Raw genomic sequence first — 17492 nt, 5'->3', positions numbered from 1 at the left:
TTTTTTATCTAGAGAGTTTTCACTGTAGGCAAAAGAGCGTGACATGATTTCTTTGTGTTTGAAGGGTTCTCCACACGCTGTGGGTTTCGCCTGCTGGTGACGGCCAACTTCTTTTTATGCTGCATAACAAGCGGATCATACAGTAGCTGGACTAACAAGGTGTCCACGGCCCATTTAAAGTAGAAATGTCGCCGCCTTCACCTGCTCGCTGCCCTTTTTCTCTGCATTAATTATCTCTCCTTGCTTTCACATTCGCTCGTTTTCCCTACATGCACACATGCTTTGCTTTTGTCTGCCCCGAGTCTACGAAGGGCGTCAGACCCAGGTCCTCAGTGGATGCAGTGATGAGAACAGAGGCAGATGGATGAACACACACACTTCACAGGTGAAGTGTGTGTGTGTGTGTGTGTGTGTGTGTGTGTGTGTGTGTGTGTGTGTGTGTGTGTGTGTGTGTGTGTGTGTGTGTGTGTGTGTGTGTGTGTGTGTGTGTGTGTGTGTGTGTGTGTGTGAGAGAGAGAGAGAGAGAGAAAATCTGGAATCCCCCAGCTGACTAATCAATAATGCAGGATGCTTCCTTGGGTAAGCAGAGCCAAAGCCACTTCTCCTGCTCTCTCTCTCTCTCTCTCTCTCTCTCTCTCCCTCTCTCTCCCTCTCTCTCCTGAGGACTCACCTCCATCTGAGCCTGTTCAATACCAGACTGCGTTTGATCTGCGATCAGTCAAATGTACTGTACCTGCTGAGAGCTGCAGCTCAGCTTGAGGCCTGCTGCTAACCTCGGCTGCTTGGCTTTAAGTTGCTTAAAGTTAGACGGCCTCGGCCCCTCATGTGTCCGTCAGTGCTGCCGGGAAGCCGTTAATCTCTGTATAGACGGGAGCCGTGGGCCCGTCGCTGATCAAAGTCTGCGTGAGACGAGCGATCGCACGCGTCAAGTCGGCACATTTAAGCGCTTTTCCTCTGTGACACTCCAGCTTTGCTAAGTCAATCACAAACGTCCCCTCTCGACAAACCTGCCCCATCGCTGAAGTGCCAAGTGTTGAATTTTAGAAGCAGAGTGAAGAGAGGAGGTCACTGGACCGAGAGTCTAACGCTGTGCCTCGTCTTTCATTTAAATGCAAATTTGAAATGTAGAAAGTCATTTGCTCGCTTGATCCCAAATTGTTCAAAACGCATAATTTAAGATTTAAATAATGGCTCGTCTCCACAAACAAAGTCATAGAAATGATGGAGCAGATTTGGCCTCGAAGCTACATGTACAAGCTGCTGTGACTTCATTTCATTCAATTTAAACATGCGATGTCTATTTTTACAAACGAGGTTCTTCCAAATAATATTGCATTGAATCCTTTCCCTCCTGGTGCCGGAACATATGGACTGAAGAACGCACTCAATGCACCCGTTGCACCAGAAATTAGAGAAGCCGGATCGATCTTAATAGGCCTGAAGCCGGTTAACACGTTGTCACTTAGCAGAGGTTAGTGAAAGCACAAGGTCCTGTTCCCATTTCTCAATAGATACGTTATTAGCAGAGATTTATATCCCATTGAGAGGATATGAAATGTAATCCAGCTGAGTGCACATGTGCATGTGACACACAGTATATATGTATATATTATATATTTCTGTCACGTCTTTATTAGTAAGATACTGGAGGAACGCAGACGGATGGAGAGAGGAACGCATGTATTTACTGTGGGCCGTGCTGCATTTCCTCATCTCTTTCCCCGTCCTGCATGTGATTCTGCCACGAAGGTGCACGCAAACACATTTTCCAGCAAAGTCAATACAACGTTGGACACAGATGAAATGTCATTTTAAATTGATACGTTGCCTGAGGAGCCTGAGGGGCGTCTGGAGTCGGACCCTGAAGGAGACGCAACCACCCCTGGGTTAAAATCATTTCCTTCCCTCCTCCACGCAGTATTTTTCTCTAAGGTCAAGTGGTCGAAGGAGAGGAATTACTCAATACGTCGCTCACTTCTTTTACAGTCTGCCCAAAAAGGTCAGCCCGTCTGAGAGCGGCTTTTGTTTGACGTCGAATGCAGCGTGGCCTTTGTAAAGCTAAGAATAGCCATTGATGACCGAGTCTGCAAAGATTTGACGTTTGAGTATTTCTTCCTCGTCCTTCAAGGCCAGTAATACTTATTCAGCCCGTTGTCTAGTTGATGAGAGCTTTCCCTCATAGCTGCTGCTTCGCTCGTCCTCTGTTTGGGTTGTGATGAGCATTGTGAGGCTGGAGAAGCTGGGTGGAGAAGTGTCTTTTCTGCTGAGTCATGATATCAGCCTTTCTGACCCGAAAAGCTTTAATTGTGTTTTTTATTATTTCAGATCCACCCATCATTTTTTCTCACTGCCAACAAAGAGCTCATCTGACAGGTGAGGAGTAGACGTCTTTGGCACCTTTTGGACTTTGTGCTCCTCCTTGATGTGATCTGGTGCAAATGATTGTCTTAATGTGTGTTTTGAAGCCCTGTGCTGCCTGGGGAAATCAGAGCGTGGGTGTGTTTTGTTTTGTTTTGTTTTGTTTTTAGCTCTATCAAATTTTCATCGGCCTCCTAACCTTCTCTGGGGCTCAGGAGGGATGGAAACTTTAATTAACAACCTTTTCCTTCAAAACATGGTCGGACGGGACCAGGTGCTTGTCCTCGTTCAATATTAAATTAAGACACTGTGCATTACACTCCCCAACATATTCACAACTCCAGCCTCGTGCAGAGTTTATCGCTCCGTGTTACCAGGACCTTTATTCTTAACCTTGCTCATAGATAAGAATCACATGTGCTTAAAAGTAAATAGCGTCTCCTGTTTGTCACTGACCACAATCAGCACTTGAAAGATGAATGACTGTTTAAACCACAGCAGAGAAAAGCTCCACAGCTTGTCTCGCACAGGCCACTCCTGGTATGAAATCATTTTCATTTATAATGTATTTTTTTGTTCGCAGTCGTCATATGCTGCTTTGATTGATTGATTTGTCTTATTAAGGTGTATTTACCTTCCCCAACCTCCAGGGAGAGCTCAACCAAATGGCGCAACTATCCCCAGCAGTAGACTGCTGTGTTTCAATGATCAGCGTACTGCATAAACCCAACTTTGTAATTAAAGACTCTGGTGAGATGAGTAGAATATCGTTTATTCATGTTATTTTTGAAGATAATCTCTCATTTCTGTCTTAGAAACTGCCCACATGTGCATTGTCCTGCTGGACTGAGGCACCTCACAAATCATTAAACCTGTGTCCGTGTAATCATGTTAGCTCGTTAGCTTCAACCTAGCTCGTTAACCGTACCCTGACCAGTACAGTTGTTCCAGCCCTCGTGGCTTAAGCGACGTCCACCCACTAACAGTTCTATTCAGACTTCACGTCTTCTGGAACGGTTCAGGAGCGGCTTCTGTCAGAACAATTAATGAACCTGATCACGCTTGTCCTTCAGAGTCATCGCCGCCGAGTGTGAGGGAATGAATGAGGATGATTTGAGCCTTTTCTTCTCTGATGATGACCAAACGTGTTTCAGGCGTGCAGCCACTGTATCTTTTTGAATCATGCAGATAAAGGACTCCTTCACATTTGGCTTCCACTGCCTTCATTTGGACCCTTTCCCTTCACTGGAAAGGGTCGCGCTGACCGTGATGATGATTGAACCCAGCTGTGCACCATTAGTTCTGTGAGGCAGAGGGCCGGGCACGGTCAATGCAGGACGGATGATTGTGGGCTGCGCCGGGTCGTTTCCTTCAGACGCTGTGCTCTGGGGCGCGATTGTGTGCCAGAGGTGTGTCAGTGCTGTTTGTTCATGAAGCACAGTTGTGTTTCCTCACCACCGTGAGAGCAAAGAGGCCGCACCTCCTGAACGACAGGGAGGAGGGAGCTCACAACGTTTGTGTGGCAAAATGGCTCAATCATTTCAAGAATGGTAATAATTACACTGATGCGTTTTTATGATGTTGTCAGGATTTCTGAACGCTCTCATTAACTTTAATGCAGCAGTGGGAAGCGAGTTTATTAGGACCCCTGGTGTTTATCTTTGCCTGTGACCTTGCTTGTTATCTGCCATCTGGAGACGTCGCTGAGCGCGGCCCTGAAACAAATAGGCACCAGGAGAAATTAAAGAGTTGTTCATCAAAATTCTAAGAACCATTTGCCTTCCACTCGTTACAGCACGAGCCTGCGTGTTTTAGCCGTTACCGTGAATGAGATCCGGGTCCTATCAGGCTGCGGGTTCGATTTAAGCGCGTGTGTCTGACAGTAATACAGTAGCAGTGACATGGAGCAGTGAGTCAGTCACTATGAGCCCACTCAGCTCCCTCCAAATCTGGTGCGTTTTCACACTCGGTTTATTTCCTCGCGTCCCGAGAAGAGATCGGATGTGACTGGAGCAGCGGGGGTTTCCTTCAAAAAGACGGAAACGGAGCTACTGTCGACCAGCAAGAGACTGGTTTCCCTCATCAACTACCAGTAAGCACATGCACATCAAACACCCAGCACAACCTATTAGAACTAATACTGTACTTTATTGTATAATGAGCAACTAATGATTATATCTTAACAGCCATGTGTTTCACCCCCCCCGTGGTAAGTGGGAACTTGCTATTATCACAGATTGACATCATTAAAACGCATCTCATTAACCTTTTAAATGCCTCGCTTCACTGTGAAAAGCAAAAAGCATCACTTGATCAAACAAACATGTGTTTTTACGCCGCGGCCTTCTCTGATAACACGCTTCCCTCAACCGATCTCTCTCTTCTGGGGGACGAATCAAATTATTCACAGTAGTGACAAATTGATTGGAGCGATGCTGAAGCAGCATGTGCGCCGCTCTCCGGAGGGACACAGCGGGGGGACATCCCGTCTCATTTGCAGCACTCAATCTCGTGGGTGTCTCACACACACACACACACACACACACACACACACACACACACACACACACACACACACACACACACACACACACACACACACACACACACACACACACAAACACGCTAAACACAAATATAGAACCGAGCCCAGTAAAACGAATCTATCCACTTCTGTGAGAATGATTTATGTCTTTTAATTTGCCCCCTCCTCTCTTAAAGGTGGGGGTCTGACTGTATCTGTATCCTGGATGCATACAGTACTTGTCATGTTGCCAGGCAGCGTCGCGTTCATTCCACATGTCCACGTCGGAGGGCACAGCAGCAGATGAGGTTCTATTAAAGCGCTATTTAACCTCAAAGCCGTTACTGCAGCTCTGCGGTGCTTTCCCACCGGCGCCGTCGGCCCATGAGGCCCGTTCAGATAGATGGCTGCGCTGCGACCTTGAGCAGCCACCTCCATGATCTCACATCGACTTCGTTCTCGTCGTGTCCTTTCTTTCACCCTCATCTTGCTCACGCGGCATCATTGCATCTTTCTTTTTGGGATGTCGTCAGTTTGACTTCAGCCTCTAACGCACCTAAATTTATTTATTTGCCTTGTCAGCGTATTTGTGCAGTATATTAACAGGGAATGTCTTTCAATGGAATTGATCCTCCATGTGCCTTGTTTAGTCTGGATCCACGTCCTGACTGACTAATGGCCGCCCGCAGAGCCAGGCTAGATGCGCCGCAGTCAACACAACAGCAGTAGCAGCCAAAGACTGCACAGACGGACGCCGTTACCATCAAGTTAATGTGAAGTTCTTGGCTACGAAGACACAAACGACTGGCACAAGTGCACCAGTCGCGTCTGTGTCAGTGTCTGCACACGAGCCAACTGTGTCTGAGGCCTTGTGTCAGTAGCCTCTGCAGCAGCTAGAGGAATCACTAGCGAATGGTGTCGTTGCAATCCATTGTTACTGTAATTAGATCATTTACTGAACACGATGTCATAGAACCCAAGTACAATCGGCAACTCTCGGTCATTGTGTGAATAACAGATGCTCACCGCCTCCGCATCACATGTTTCAACAAGTGTTGCTAAAATAGAAAAAGGCTGCGGCGAATCAGGGGCTGCGGGAACGACAGACATTTAGAAAGACATAAAGAAGATAAATCGGTAACAAATTGGAGCCTTGAAGAGACAGAAAGGGAGACGAGAGCCAGCGCGGACACCAGATGAGGAGTCTCTGATGAAGCGATGAAACGCCTACCGAGCCGCTTCTTTCTTCTTCTCTCTTCTTCTCTCTTCTTCTCACGCTGGAGACGCTCACAGCTCTTCATGGTTTGATTACAAAATGTGCTGTGAGAGATTTCTCCAGCTTCCTCCTTATCTCAGCGAGAGCCCGGTTGTGGTGGTGGCGTTGGCGCGTGGTGGCCTTTGTGCGACTGTGCGTGTCTGTGTGCCTCGGAACAACAAAGGAAACAAGCGCGGCTGCGTTCAAGGTCAAAGCCGTCACGTCGTTTATCGTAACGACGTGGAAGACGGTAAAATGCAGCCAAGGTGGGACGGTTCTCATTAATGCTAACTGGGAGCTTGGCAGCCCTCCACCTGATGGATCACTGCATCTGCATACGAGAAACAAAAGCCCTGTTTTAAACCAAGTGTCCCTGTCAAGTTGCATCGCTCATCATCATCATCATCATTTACATACTTTCATGTCCTCCATTCAAGTGTTTTTGATTTAATTTTAATCAGTGGATGCTAAAACAGAGCGGAGTGGGAAGAATAAGAGGCTGTAGGCAGAGGTCATAAGAGACCTGTGCAATCAATATTCTGCTTTTGTCGATGCTGGAAGACGAGAGGAAATTTGCATTAATGCCACTCTTAAAGGGCAATTTTACCGATTTTTTAGCTTGCATGCATCTAATTTGGAGGATTCTGTGATGCTAAAAGCTCCTCCGCTGTCCATAAAGTGGCATCTAGTTCTCATTTAAACAACATCATCGTTTTTAAAATGGGAAAAGCACAGGAGCTTTGATATCCTGTCTGTGTACGTTTTACTCCTACGGTGCCAGTGTAGCTGGATGCAGGGGAAGCCCTGCAGCTGCTCTGTTGACTGACAGCTGTGGTGATGTCCCGTCAGACACCGCGGCACCTGCTCACCTGGCGTTGCCGGGGAATTACCGCCGTCACATGCTCCCCCCTGTGCGCGCGCAAAGTGTTCCCATCTGCCGGATATGAACAAAAGCCAAACGTGGAAAATTGATGTCTCTCATCTGAAAGGATGCAGAGTCAGAGTGACATTTAGGAGGAAGGATGCGGTTGTTGCATGGACGACGCGGACGATCTTAATCCGATCTCTGAGACGGACATCTGCTCCTCAGCACCAGCTAGAGAGCTGGTGAAGAGAGGTTCATTTGTATGTGCTACAGGTGAACGCCATTAAATTTTATCATCCCATAAAGATGCACTGTGGAAGGATAGTGAGTCTCCAACTCTGGTGAGTGGAGCCCAAACACTGTCTGCATTTGAGCAGCACAGATAAGACTTGAGTCATCCTGTAGGAGCCAAGGCACTTAAAGGCCTGCACATCATCTACTCAGGATGGACTCCAGCCTCTATGAAGACGTTGGCGTGGAGCTGCAGGGACGTGTATTTTAAAAACCATTAGGTTGATTTGCCAACCTTTATCTCTGCCGCGGCCTCGGCCTGAAGCTTACGAGGACACAAACGCACGCAGGGAGCTCAAATCCAGCACTCTGCCTTCAGCACCTTCAGCTAATCTGATGCGGGTGCAAAGCAGGCAGAGGGACGAGGGGCGAAGATGCAGCTCTTAAATCCAGCTCCGGAGAATTACAAAATCCATAAACATGACAGGATCATTTTTATTCCGTGGGAGAACATGTAATTATGAGCATCTGAAAAGCAGACGCTAATGGCCGCTGCGGCGATTCAGCCACGAGAGAACGGGAGGATGGTAAAAGCAGATAAAAAAAGATCATCAACGCGTGTCTCGCGCAGCGGAAAGCCGAGTAGAACCCCGGTCTGCAGCGTATCAGTATTCAAGCACACCTGCCTGCATTAGCGCTGTCTGTCTGGCTGATTGCTCTGATAGCGTCCTTATTGTCGCAATCAGCTGCAGAGTGTGGGGGAGCTCGTTGTGTGTTTGTGTGTAACTGGACTTCCTCTAGAAGAATTCTCCCCGTCGCCATAATTGCAGCGTGGCGTCGCTTCCAGGGAGCTGAGTGAGGGGAAAGCAAACACAGCCTCCGTCCTTCATTCTGCCTCAGCCTGAACGAGCCCATCGACCCCAACGCACCCCCCGCACCTGTTCATACACCACTACAGACCAGTAGCTCACCAGGTTTACTGGTTGATGACCAGCAGCTTTATAAATGGGTCGATTATTCATTGAGGTAAACAAAGTGAGACCCAATTGAACCGCTGTGCTCGCAGAATTATTAGTAGGGACCCGCTGAAAGATGTTGTGAAAGTGAAGAAAGATCCTGAGCGTGACTCAGAGCTTAATAGCAGGCTTCCACTGAGCACGTCTGCTCAAGGCGTCATCTTTGCGGCAGCACCAGCGCTTGTTATCTGTGTGTTGCTGCCTGTTGAGAATGACACCAACGCTCGGTGTCTTTTACGCTGGCGGTGCTGCGGTTTGTTGGCATCAGACGCCACGTCGCCGACGGCGACACGTGCCCTCGCCTTATCGTTCGTTTTTGGACCGGGTCAGCGAGACGCCGGGCGGGACCGGGCCCGTTTACGGGAGGTGGAGAGGCTCCTCCCTGTTGCCGGGTTGTGCTCCTCGCGCTCCAACGCGGCCGCTCGTTTCTGCTGAGCGAGCGAGGCTCCTTCGTGCTGACGCTGCAACAGGACCTCTTTGGTCCACCGGGTCGTCCGGCGATGGAGCACACGGGCGTACGAGCAGCAGAAAGGCATCGAGAGGAGGCCGACTTCCTGTTTAAAAAGTTCAGAGTGAGATTCAGATCAGACTTCCACCAGTTCCTTAAACCATGTTTTAGTGCCTTCCTGCACCAACGTCTCGCTCCATCGCACGCTCTGCTCCCGTCAGGGTGCCGTGACGCCCGCCTGGCGGTCGCGAGCCGCTTCTCGTTAGAGATAACGCGGCGTAATCGCAGCAGGAGGCTGCGGTTCACGGGTGCCGCTGCCAAATGTGCATGCGATCGCCTGATTGGATTCCAGCTGAGATGGTCTGAGCTGAATGGGCTGAGAGCAGCCGACGAGTGCTCACCACCTGTGGAAACAGCTTCAGGAACCCATTGCAGGCGAGAATCAACCAAAGCTTTTAAAGCGGGACGTGGCGTTGGGCAACTTTAATTGTAGCAGCCTCTTTCCAACCCAAGCATAAATGTTGTTCACTTGACCTTTAATTGGATTCTGACACAATGAAACTCATCAGTCGATGCCCACTTCAAAGACGCAGCCCGAGCACTGCAGTAATATCATTTTATTCCCTCTCACCACAGGCCGGAGTGACATGAGGTCGTCAGAATGCGTTTCATTAAGTTGTGGAGGTCACTGACTGTGTCCTCACTCAGTAAACACACAACAGAGCAGCGTGGAGCTTACGTAGCCTCACGTAAAGGCCACTCGCTCATGACCCTAACCCGCTGATGGGCCGACGCATGATGAAGGACAGGGCAGCTCCTTCCTAACCATAGTGTCATCGGGTAGAATCGCAGTGAGTCAACAGAACTGAAGTCTTTCCAATCGCACTATGGCCGAGTCTTCCTCTGAATCCAGCTGTGAGTCATGTCCAGAGAATTCCTCATCTAAACAGTGGGTTGACTTATGAGGCTCTGTGTGTGTGTGTGTGTGTGTGTGTGTGTGTGTGTGTGTGTGTGTGTGTGTGTGTGTGTGTGTGTGTGTGTGTGTGTGTGTGTGTGTGTGTGTGTGTGTGTGTGTGTCTGGGGGGCAGCTTAACTTTTCCTTCCACTCGACTAAAAAGGTGAAACTCCATGAAGATTCTTCCCTCTAGAGTCCGTCCACAGGCCGACGTAAAGGCTGCTGCAGCAAAATGTAAACACAGAACAGACTGGAGCCACATTGTGTTACTTAATTAAATACACAGGGCTTTTGTGCAGTGCAACAGCTTTTGATCATGTAGAACTAAACTACAGACAAGATGTGAGTCGTCCTCTTCACTAATATTTAGCATTGTGGCTAATAGAAGAAAAGCCAGAGGATCCACAGCCTGATGGGACACTGTCTGCAGAGATGGAATCAGCTGTTCGTCCTTCCAGGGGGAGGTGAGCAGGGGGAGTGTTCCACGGAGAGAGGCTCGGTTCACTGAATCACCCCAAGGGGTGCACGGCCCACGCCGCTGTATTTCTAGAGCCAATGAACGAATCCATACTAACCTCAGCTGGAGGAGCGGGTCAACGTCTTCTTTCATTCATGCCTTCGACTCTCTTTCACTCTCTCTCTCTCTCTCTCTCTCTCTCTCTCAGGACCCATGTCCACAGCCCTAGTGGCTAAATAAGAATCAATAAAGAATGAAGCACATCAAAAATGGAGGATGAAACTCTCTCTTTTAACGGCAGCTGTCACTTTCTCCTTCTTCCCCACGCGCAAAGTAACTTAACGCTAAACACACCCACCCACTCTCACCAATACACAGTCTCGCCACCCTCTCTCTCTCTCTCTCTCTCCCTCCCTCGACCATTCATCGCCGTGCAGCCGCTCTGCGCCGGGCTGGATCTGGAGGGAGCGCTAGTTCTGGATCCCAGGGTCTGTGGAGCGGCGGAGAGTCGTCTGCACGGTGCGTTCTGCTGCAGCCTGCTCCGAACCGAACCAGCCCGCATGGAGACGCCGCCGAGCCCCGACGTAACGCACCTCTAAAGGCTTCAGGGCGCCGCTTTTTTTGTCTAGCCCGAAGCAGGACAGCCCCCGGCTTTTCCTCCGCTTTCCGCCTCTCCGCGTCTCTCCCACTCCACTGCGTTCCCGTTTTTGTAGTTTTTTTTTTTTTGTTTGTTCCTTGGAAAGTAAAGCGCCGCTGCCTGCTCCAGTCTACCTGCTCGCCCAGCACCCATGAATTCTGATAAAAATGTGTACCTCGGCAGGGACAAAGGCATCATGCGGAAGAGAGCCCTGCTGCTCAGGAAAGGTTGCAGCTTCGAGATTACCAGGTGGGTCCGCGTGTCCTAATTGCCTGCGACAAAACTGCACGACTGCCCCGCGCGAGCCGCGCGCTCGCGCCTCGAAGCGGCACTTTACGCGAGGCCAAACGACGAGTTCCTAAGCGGCGTCTTTAACCTTGCGCTTATGGCCGCGATCGGCCCGTGCGTGTGCGCGCGCATAGACCGAAAAGCACGGGGGGATGCCCCGCAACGCGGCGCCCAGGACCGTCGCCCCGGAGCCGCGTCTGGTTTCGTCCCCCGTGGCTAAAATCTGCAGCCTGGTGCCATTTGCCGTCGGGCGTTTGTTTGTGCCGTCGAGGATGCGTTACGCACGGATGCGTCTTCGTGGAATCTGCGCTGTTGATGGACCTTCTTAGTGACAGCGCTCCCACGGAAGCCTGAAAACACGCAGGCTTTAATTCCAGCGTGACTGGAGACAGGAGGCGATGTGGTTCTGTAGCACAGGGCGCAGCTGGATGCCTGAGTCCAGGAGCAGACGGGAGGAGACAGAGGGGTCTTGGTGTGAGATAACTGATCATTTGCACTGATCATTGATCAGTTGGTTCTTTGCTGGTGGTCTCTGAGACGTGGGGAAACCCGCAGCAGGATGGCGGTACACTGTGGACGTCCCCGCTCGCTCCACCCCCTCAGTCAGACTGAATAATTCTGTGAGGTGAATCATTTATAGATTTAACCAAATACATTTGACTGAATAGATTCTCCTTATCTTCATTGCAATGTCTGCCCACTGATCCTACTGCGCCTGCAGCTCTAATTTCCTGTGGAGTTGTGCAGAAGGCCATGTTTACTCGTGACGGGTCCTGCTTCATTGCTCTTACAGTATAGCACTGGTGTGTGTGTGTGTGTGTGTGTGTGTGTGTGTGTGTGTGTGTGTGTGTGTGTGTGTGTGTGTGTGTGTTGAAGATGTCTCCATCCAGGCTGCCAGGTCTCACTCTACAAATAGAGGAGATTTGTCCAGTTTGGTGCCAAGCACTTGCTTTGAAACTACACTTCCCTTGTAATTAGCTTGATTTATCCTGTGTAGGGAAGTCTTTGAGTCTGCCGTGGGTCCAGTTTGCCTTTGTACGGCTTTCCTGGCACAACGTCTCTCAGACACTAGCAGTTTACCAGGCAATCAATCAGAACGTGAAGTGCTGCTGTATGGGGAAATAGATTCTCCACTATACTGAGGCCGTATGAAAGACGCTCAGGTAAAGGAGTGCTGCTGCTACTGCCATGTTAAATGCCTGTGCTTTATTTATATGATGTAACCAAGCCAGGACACACACACACACACACACACACACACACACACACACACACACACACACACACTACTGTATGAAGAGCTGTATGTAGGCGAGTGTATGTAAATGTCCATAACCCCTTGACTTAAAGTAAAAAGCCTTGACTTTACTCACGTTGGCAGCGTTGTGTGTTTATGGACCTATTTTTTGTAGGTTGACCTTTTGGAAATGTGCTGTTTCCTCCAGTCACCAAACAAAATCTCAGATATACAGATTTCAAAAGATGTGATATTAATCACATATTATCAGAATTGTTGCCACTTAATTTCCTTAACTATTAATGAACTCATTGATTTTAGATGTAGTTCCATTTCGTAATCTCTCTACGAACGTGCGACTTGTACACAGATTGTTTTACACAGAGGAAGAGCTCATTGTTACGGTGTCATGGTCTGGGCTAATCTCTGGGTTCAGGGTAAACACGTCGCGTCCCATCATTATTGGTGACATCCTTTCATGGTGACTAAGCTTATCTCCCAGCGTCAGCGCGGCCGATTGCCCGGTGACAGCTACTCTCACCGACAGAGCCGCGCTGCTGCACTAGATCCAGTTGTTTGCATCGGCCTGATACCGTTGGCTGCTAGCTGTGTGTGTGTTCCCCCGGCTTGTAAGTACCTGCGCCGAGGTGTTTTCATTGCAGATCGCTGCAACGCAAAAGCAGCTACGGACAAGTTCACTCCCACAAACAGATCCGTGCCCGTCGTCACGCGCTCGGCCTCCTTTTACCGAACTCCTGGCTCTTTCCGGTACGATCCGGTACCGGAGCTGAGAACAGGCCGGCGCCGCGTTCCGCACCAGCAGCATCAGCACATTGTAACCTCGCTGCTGGGAAGCGCCCCCGCTCTCTCGCCAGTCACTAATAGAAGAGTTGTAGTTCATTTAAGGAAAGGCATGCGCCGGCAAGCAGCAGGCCTGAGTGTTTCTGGATCATCAGGCTCAGGGTAATGTGTGATTAGGGCATGTTACTATGGTCTGTCGTAACAGCACACAGAACCAATCTGTTCCGATAAGAAGCCTGTTGACAACACGGGGAGGAACGGGTACAGGTGCGCCGGCCCGGCTCATTAATCGGCCCTGGAACTCTCTCTCTCTCCCTCTCTGAACCTCTGGCTGCGAGGCCATTCGGGCGCGTTCGCTGTGAATGGCTGTCGGCGCCCTCATTAACCTCTCCCACGCGAAACGCGACAGCGTTTTGTCGCCACGGTCGCCCGGGGTTCGTGGCGCCGGTCGGGCTGGCGAAACGCCTGGTCTCGATGCGATGAACAGTCAAAGAGGGAAGGAAGGACGACTCTGGGTTTGTCTCTGTGTGGTTTCCTGGTGAGACGTTTACAGTAGGTTTCAAAAGTCAGTGTCATGAAACACATGACATGTGTAACCTATATTTTTAGATCTAAGTGTGAACTGAGAGGGTCAATCTGGCTGATGGAGGAGCTGACGTTTGTGCTGACTTACAGTAAACCTCGTCTGCTTCGCATACAGCGAACATTATGTGGCTGCCACAGGAGACGCAGACCCCGCACAGGTCTGTAGTCGGATACTGTATGTTTGGATCAGAAAAGGATAAAGGCGACTGGTCGATTGACAGAAGCAACAATTTTCAGGCTCTAGCCTGTTCAACACGAGGATTTACAGCCTTTAGCGTCTCTGTATTTGCTGGACAAGCGATCAATGGACGAAAATGATTTAGTTATTAGGAGTTTTAATGGGATTTCTGACAAATGCATGGCTACAACTAAGTAGTTGCATAATTGTTTTAATCTACAGATTATTTCTGTTAGAATGAAAGAATCCAATTAAACCGCTAATGGTTGTTTAATTAAGCAACGATTCAAACAGAGAAGTGGAGGAAAACTATCAGATATTGATGTTTTCAAAGCGGAACCAGTAGAGTTTTGTCCAGAGTAAAAGAATATGAGATTATCGCTGCTGTTTATTCCCGTCGCCGTCATGATGCAGCTCATTTGAGGCATCGCGGTTCCTCCTGTCACACCTCAAAGGCTCATTAGACGCCAAACGTTCCAGCTGTCCACAACAATCCCCGAAAACCCCAAACTGTTGAGACCATTAAAGTGATTAAGAGACCGTCGGACGCGTTGTCACGTCAACCGCGTGTTGGTGCAACATTATATTGCGGCTCTGACTCCATAGAAGGCTGGAGGAGGGAAACGCAGTTCGCAGGACTGGCTCGGCTCCGCTCAGCCGTGCAGCGAGTCCCTCAGTGAGGTCTGATAAACACCGGACTGTAATCACTCCCATATGTGGCTGCATAGCTCAGCACAACCCGTCGCTGCTCAGCCGCGCGCACGACACAGCGCACCAGGCTCATTTGGCCAGAAAAATAGAGTCAAATTACTAGAAGAGAAAAAAGACTAAAAACTACTAAAAGCTTGATTACAGCCCTATGTAAACTTTTACTCTCTGAGTGGAACATCTGCTTCCATTTAGGGTTTTAAGACGCGTACCTACACATTAAACTGCACGGGGCACTACTCCGGGAAAGCTTGGAGGCCATACAAGCATTTCCCATTATAGTTGACTGTTATACAGCCAGTGTAGTGTAATTAAAGCTGGGCACTGGTTGAGATGTGGCCAGCTCCAGCACAGCCGCAACCACATGCACACAACAGTCACATTCTGGGCGCTGGTTTCTTTTTCAAACGCCCTTTCCTCTCTGGCCATTGTTGAAGATGATGCAAGCGTGTGGAAAGGGGCATTAGGAGAAGTGTGTGTGTGTGTGTGTGCGTGTGTGTGTGTGTGTGTGTGTGTGTGTGTGTGTGTGTGTGTGTGTGTGTGTGGGTCCTCACACCAGCCCACTGCCCCCTCGTAACCCTTCAAAAGAGACACCGGAGGAAGTGGAGCCTGTGAGGGGTGACGGCTGGACGTTTTTACCCTGCGGTTTGAGCGAGGTCGGCCAAACTGTGTGTTCAGTCAGAGAAACGGTGAATGAACAACAGAGGAGCAGCTCGCGAGAAACCTCGGAGAAGGGTTTATTTTCAGCAGAAGTCTTGGGCCAGAGTGGTTTTCCTCTTAGCGTGGGAGCATCTAATATGACGGCGGAGGCCTGAGCCGTCGTGCACGCTAACGTGAGGCACTAGTCTCGCGTTGAAACGCAGCGATTGGCATTAAACACAGCTGAGGCTGATGGGGGAGCGTGATTTGTTTTAATCAGCTGGAACAATTTAATGGCAAACCATCAAACAGCTGCTGAGGCGCTTCACTCAAAACCACAATTGTCAACATCTCAGTGACTCTAGAGGAAAAGTTCGAGGCATCATCAAAGCACAGATATGTATCTGGGGAAAATGAATGTCCCAAGAGCTGGCGTTTTAATGTGAACAAGCATTTGTTCGTATGGCAAAATAATCCGAATCATATTTTATTTTTAGATAGTTTCCTGAACTGTGATTCCAGTGGTTGGCACACAGCAGCGTGGCATTTATCGCTGTTCTGTCATGGAGGAGTGCATTAATGTAAAACAGCAGGAGGCCACTCTGGCTCCCAGCAAAGAATCCTGGCTCATGATGGAAAAGCAAGCTTTTCACCTTCATAGTTTACATCCAAAGTTTACATAATTTTTCACAGCTCGATCAGCAGAGAACAAAACCTGCTGCCAATTCCGCTTCTACTCTGGTCCAACTGGATAAGTCATCAGATCCCTTACTCGTTAAGTTAAAATCTGTTGTTTTAAATAGGGCTGAAGTGAAGCTAAACATATAGGCCAGTGAAAGAATGTCTCTCCTATGAACGTGTGACATCCAGCCCTCGACTGAATGGAACCACTGACGTAATCTTCACCCAGCAGTGTTTTTGCTAAAAAGACTGGTGCAAAAGAGGAAATAGTCACCAAGTGAGTCGGTTTCAGGAAATCAGCTCAGAGCAATGACCTATCGGGGCAACATAACACACAAGCAAACACCTGCTCTTATTAAATAATTGCATAGATGCTATTGGGTGTTATTGCCTAAAGCCAGTTTGGGGTAATAAAGTAAATATGTGTTAGTGCTGCCTAGTTATAAATAATAAAATAATATTCTGACTGGGTCTTGACTTATCCAACTGTGACAAAGGTTATAGCCACTAGAGGGCAGACTCTGCCTGCAGAAACCAACATTATGTGGATGATAAACTTTGCTTTCACTTTGCTGCTTTATTTGTTAGTCTGAGTTGCGGTAAAACGTGGCATTGAATGAGCTGTTGGCTCATAACATTGATCCTTTGCTTTTTCTATTGGAGCAAGAAGGGCATCAGGAAGTACTGACATTAAAGCCGAGCTATGTGGTCTCCTCCAATGCTGTCAGTACCTCTGAAGTAAACATGACTTCATGTCTAAATGTCCCCAAACCGCTGTGTAAACATATACACACCCAATACATGCAGGTAGAGGCCTAAGGACAGGACGGCGTCCGGGGTCAGTCCTAACGTCGCAGACAAAAGGTTAATTCACCTGATCACATTTAATGAGCGTGCCATCATCAATTGGCTGCAGCCTGACACGCTGACATTTCGCAGAGGCCGCGTGGCGACCTGCTGGCATTTGGGATGCACCGACACAAAGAGGCCAAGGCCTGAATCCAAATCATCTGTTGAGGGACTCGGCTTTAGTCCAGAATGCACGGCAAAGCGTCCGATTAAACCTGAAATGATTCAGTTAAATTCGATATACAATCTTTTGAATATTGAAAAATAGCCACAAAACATTTGATGGTTACTGAACATAGGAGACAATAATGAGTGAATCACGTCTTGATCTTCTCGTGCTCCTTCTTCCTGACGCTGCTATCACCTGGGGTTTCTGCATCTGTCACTACAGCCCTCAGTACACAGGATTCTTCAGGGTGGTTGGCCTCTACCACTTTGTCAGTCTGTATCTGGACGTTCCACTGGATCTCAGCTCTGTCATTCTCAACCACCTTTGCAGGTGTGTCCCATTTGGACAGGAGCATCTTGCATCTCACTGTTAAGTGCTGGATTGTTTCAGGGGCATCTTTGCACAGTTTGCGCCTGGTGGTAGATCCCAGTCTCTCTCGTTCACTGCTTCTCTAGTTTCAGTTTACAGTAGGTCGTAGTGGAAGTGATTACGCAACGGTTTAATCAATCCATAATCCAATGAAGCCAACTATCGTCACTGATTTCCTGCTGCTGCGTTTCATCCAGGGACAAAGCCGAAGGACAGCGGCGTCACGGCAGCTCTAACGATTT

The 17492-nt window shown here is 48.9% G+C and overlaps 1 protein-coding gene across 4 annotated transcripts in view; it reads left to right on the top strand.

Moving 5' to 3' along the window:
- Window positions 1-10526: 10526 nt before the first annotated feature.
- The window catches only part of garnl3 (GTPase activating Rap/RanGAP domain like 3), a 49922-nt gene continuing 42956 nt past the window's right edge, over window positions 10527-17492 (top strand). For 2 of the 4 annotated variants that reach the window (XM_029168298.3, XM_029168295.3), the window contains exon 1: window positions 10527-10995. In XM_029168298.3, the coding sequence (XP_029024131.1) occupies window positions 10898-10995 (98 nt within the window). In that variant the 5' untranslated portion in view covers window positions 10527-10897. The remainder of the gene's footprint in view (window positions 10996-17492) is intronic. The other 2 variants (XM_029168297.3, XM_029168294.3) reach the window with 1 other exon arrangement.

The sequence above is a fragment of the Betta splendens genome, chromosome 12 (genome assembly GCF_900634795.4).
Source record: "Betta splendens chromosome 12, fBetSpl5.4, whole genome shotgun sequence".
Taxonomy (NCBI): domain Eukaryota; kingdom Metazoa; phylum Chordata; class Actinopteri; order Anabantiformes; family Osphronemidae; genus Betta; species Betta splendens.
This window is presented reverse-complemented; position numbering and strand designations above follow the sequence as displayed.